The 4,893-nt window shown below is 36.8% G+C and overlaps 1 protein-coding gene across 1 annotated transcript; it reads left to right on the top strand.

The window, feature by feature from the left end:
- Positions 1-2,417: 2,417 nt before the first annotated feature.
- On the top strand, positions 2,418-3,410 carry LOC133261064 (olfactory receptor 5W2-like). The gene has a single exon (XM_061439643.1). It carries the CDS (start codon positions 2,466-2,468, stop codon positions 3,408-3,410), a length of 945 nt encoding a protein of 314 aa, XP_061295627.1. The 5' UTR covers positions 2,418-2,465.
- Positions 3,411-4,893: the final 1,483 nt, after the last annotated feature.

The raw sequence follows: 4,893 nt of genomic DNA, 5'->3' as shown, positions 1-4,893 counted from the left end.
TCAAAGTATTGGAGTTTCAGCTTTAGCATCAGTCCTTCCAATGAACATTCAGCACTGATCTCCTTTAGGGTGGACTGGTTGGATCTCCTTGCAGTCCAAGGGACTCTCAAGAGTCTTCTCCAACACCACAGTTCAAAAGCTGTGGTGTTTTTGATCAGTGAGCACTGATCAATTCTTCAGTGCTCAGCTTTCTTCACAGTCCAACTCTCGCATCCATACATGACCCCTGGAAAAACCATAGCCTTGACTAGATGGACCTTTGTTGGCAAAGTAATGTCTCTGCTTTACAATATACTATCTAGGTTGGTCATAACTTTCCTTCCAAGGTTAGTCATACCTTTTCTTCCAAGGCACAATTTTTAATTTCATGGCTGTAGTCACCATCTGCAGTGATTTTGAAGCCTAAGAGGACTTAAATGCATCATCAATTCTCTTTAGTGCAGATATCTTGTTTTTGCCTCTCTAATAAGAGAGGAAATTATGAGTCATAAAAAAGCTTTAACACCTGAGTCAATCTTTGTTCTAAAAAGATATAGTGCAGGTGTAAAACAAGTACATTTCCCCCACTTTTCATTTATAAAGTTCATTAGTGGAATCCAAGTATTCCCACAAACTACATCAAATCATTGCATTCATCAAAATGAATTGATTTTAGGTACTGATTATTTAAATCTGTTGGCTATTCATGCATTGCTTTGACATTTCTTCATATACTTTTATTACTGGAAATATTCCTAAATGACATGAGGAAGGTGAATATTTCAAAAAAGAAGAAACAAAAAGAATAATAGGAAGATGTAAATTACTAAGTTGGGAAATCTTGTAATTCATCAGATCTCTGCTTTGACTAGGTAAGGAGAGTTTAGATTCAGTGTAACTGTGCAGCTTAAAATAAACATAATCTGTATTTTTCATACTGTCAGATCAATACGTTGACAATAGTGAAGAAATAAAGCTTAATTTTTGCAAAGGTTGTTACTGTTTTCATGGGGGGAAATACAAAGCAGAAAATATAATTAACCAAATGTTAGCAAACACTGAGCCAGAGGATGGACGCTTCAGAGACTTAAGTCCCCAAATCCTACCTGGCAAAATAAAAGGTTAGCTGTTTATTTTTTAGACATCAGTAGCAAGGACAGAAAGACCTGCTCATTCCAGGTATGTTCTTGAATCTCCAGATGTAAGAATATAGGAGAAAAACAGCATTTAAAAATGAGAGATTTATCAATTAATTACTTATGCCTACCAATTCAATATAATAAACTCATGAGTTTAAAAGTCAGAAAATATTATCTTCTCAGAACTGGAAGAATCTGTCTCTAGCATCTATAAAATGATTGTTTAATTAGTTACTTTTAATTTAGATTCACGGGAAAGCCTTTACTCTTTGTCACTGGGGAAGCATATACATAGTTTTTAAAATTTTATTTAAAAAATAATATAGTCAGAACACTATAAATAGCAATATTTGCAAACTTAACTCCATGTAAATCATATGCCAATATATACTTAAAGAAAATCTGTCACCAATATGCTAATTCTTATATCAACAGAGACGTGCATACATGCAGACATGACACATGCAAATACATACACACAAGGAGGACACTGTACATGTCAGAAGTGTTTATTATACCTCATCTCATTTTCTTTTTAATATAAAAGTCAATTAAAATCAAAGAGACACAAGTGCGTGTGTTAAATTCTGTTGTTTTCACTTCTTTGTATCGTTTTTCTTTGGCTGGTCAAGGGATCCATCCTCTGATCCTCTGGCACCAGGGCGAAGCAGAGATCAGTGATGAGAATTGTGACAAAGGAGCAACATGTTTCTATAGTAAAGGCCAATAATGCTTATTTTATGTCTACCAAATGCTGAAGGTAACTTAGACCAGGACGGTAACATAATTTTCATTATGAATAGTTGCTGATATGCTCTAGAATGTATAGAAAATCATTTCAAACCAACATTATCTGAGCTGTATTTTGAGAAACATAACAATGGTAACAAATTTTTGTGCCCAAATGACTATTTCCAGAGATGGAAAATGCTTAATCCTATAACTTACAGCCAGGTCTCAAACACTGGTGTTTCTTCTATGGTATTTTGAACATAAAATAAGACATTAATTCTTCCAATTATACCTCCAGAGATAAGAAGGCAAAAACCTAGGAAAATGAAAAACTCATAGAGTTTTATATACATCATAATGACATGCAGACTTAGATAAAACTTTTTCAATGTGTAATATAGTGTTTTTTGTTGTTGTTGTTTGTTTTTATTTTTCCAGGTAGGTAAAAATGTTCCTTCAAAAAGTAAGTACATTATTGGGTAATTTTCTGAGTATAAAATGACAGTTACACAAAGAGACTGTGCTCTCCTTTACAGATATTCTGCAGATGTCCATACATTTATCTATACTTTTCCTGATCATTTTGTCAAAAATTTAGATAAGAAAAATTAAAGAATGGAGAAAGAAAATTGCTCCTCTGTGACTGAATTCATTTTCTTGGGGATTACCAGTGATTTGGAAGTGAAAGTGACCTTATTTGCCATGTTGCTAGTTGTTTATCTCATTAATCTTCTGGGAAATCTTGGAATGATAATTTTGATTAGAATGGATCCCCAGCTGCAAACGCCAATGTACTTTTTCCTCAGCCACCTCTCTTTCTGTGACCTCTGCTATTCCACAGCAATTGGGCCCAAGATGCTGGTTGACCTTTTGGCCAAGAACAAACCAATCCCCTTCTATGGCTGCGCCCTACAGTTCTTGGTTGCCTGTACCTTTGCAGATTCTGAGTGTCTCCTGCTGGCAGTGATGGCCTATGATCGATACAAGGCCATCAGCAGCCCCTTGCTCTATGCGCTCAGCATGTCCAGTGGGGTGTGCTCCCTGCTCGTGGCTGGGGTTTACCTTGTGGGAATGACAGATGCTTTGATCCACACGACATTAGCATTCCACTTATGCTTTTGTGGGTCAAATGAGATTAACCACTTCTTCTGTGACTTACCTCCACTCTACCTTCTTTCCTGCTCTGATACACAAGTCAATGAATTGACAGTATTTATTGTTTTTGGTGTTATTGAATTGAGCTCAATTTCAGGAGTTCTTATCTCTTACTGTTATATCATCCTTGCAGTCTCAAAGATCCATTCTGCAGAGGGGAGGTTCAAAGCTTTCTCTACCTGCACCTCCCACCTAACTGCTGTGGCAATTTTCCAGGGAACTATGCTTTTTATGTACTTTAGGCCAAGTTCAATCTACTCTTTAGATCAAGACAAAATGACCTCATTGTTTTACACCCTTATGATTCCCATGTTAAATCCCCTGATTTATAGCCTACGTAACAAGGATGTGAAAAATGCCCTAGGAAAACTAAAAAATAAAAGATGGTTTCAAAGATTTATATAACACATATACACAGACATATAGTAGTTATTATTTTTGCAAAATTATATGGTATGATACACGAGAAATATAATTTTATCAAATTATTTAATAAATGAGTATCTATACTAAAGCTCAGCCATAGGAAATTGTTGCAGTTTTCAAAACTTGTCATGCTTCATTATATGTCTTGACCTTATCTATGAAACTCTGTGTAAAACTTCCTGGCTCTTCAAATTCTATCATACTTTTTCTGTGTATCCATTCATTCAAACATTATTATTTTAAGTGTATTAATATTTAGCAACTATTTAATTCTTCTTTGTCTGCCTCTAAGTGCTTTACATTTCTTTAAAAACCCATTAGTTTGTATAAAAATGGACGTTATAATCTAGATGAATAAAGAAACATTTACTAACTAACCACACATACAATTCATAGTAAAGTTTAAGACTTTCATTAATTAAAAAAAAAAAGTAGGGTTAAAAATCTAGGAACAAATGTCAAAACATAGTGTGCAGAATAAAGGTTTTCTTGAATGGAGATATTAATTGTCAGATCCAAAAATTTGGGAAGGAAATTATTCTAGGAAGATAATTTGACACTTATAGAGGTCTTGAGTTGGGTGAGATGGCTGGACGGCATCACTGACTCGATGGACATGAGTTTGAGTAAACTCCGGGAGTTGGTGATGGACAGGGAGGCCTGGCATGCTGCAATTCATGCGGTTGCAAAGAGTCGGACATGACTGAGTGACTGAACTGAACTGTATGGGTGTGAGAGTTGGACCATAAAGAAGGCTGAGCGCTGAAGAACTGATGCTTTTGAACTGTGGTGTTGGAGAAGATGCTTGAGAGTCCCTTGGACAGCAAGGAGATCAAACCAATCAATCCTAGAGGAAATCAATCCTGAAAATTCACTGGAAGGACTGATGCTGAAACTGAAGCTGAAGTTCTAGTACTTTGGCCACCTGATGCACAGAGATGACTCATTAGAAAAGACCCTAATACTGGGAAAGATTGAGGGCAGGAGGAGAAGGGGACGACAGAGGATGAGATGGTTGGATGGCATCACCAACTCAATGGGCATGAGTTTGAGCAAACTCCGAGAGATGGTGAAGAACAAACAGGGAAGCCTGGTGTGCTGCAGTCCGTGGGGTCACAAAGAGTCGGACACGACTGAGTGACTGAACAACAACAACAACATAACTTTTCAGGGGATTCCCAGTAGCTCAGTGCTAAACAATCTGCCTGCCAATGCAAGAGATGCAGGAGAGTTGGATTTAACCCTTGGGTCAGGTAGATCCTCTGGAATAGGAAATGGCAACTTGATCCAATATTCTTGCTTGGAAAGTTCCATGTACTGAGGAGCCTGGCAGGCTGTGGTCCCTGGGGTCACAAAGAGTTGGATGCAACTGAACACACAGACACATACATACACACACCTTTTTAGAATTAAGAAATCCAAAACTGAAAGCAATTTACAGTGCTTTGGTAAATTGCATAGA

This window comes from Bos javanicus, chromosome 15 (genome assembly GCF_032452875.1).
Source record: "Bos javanicus breed banteng chromosome 15, ARS-OSU_banteng_1.0, whole genome shotgun sequence".
In the NCBI taxonomy this organism is placed as follows: Eukaryota; Metazoa; Chordata; class Mammalia; order Artiodactyla; family Bovidae; genus Bos; species Bos javanicus.
The sequence above is the reverse complement of the archived record's forward strand: the minus strand, read 5'-3'. Positions and strand labels throughout refer to the sequence as shown.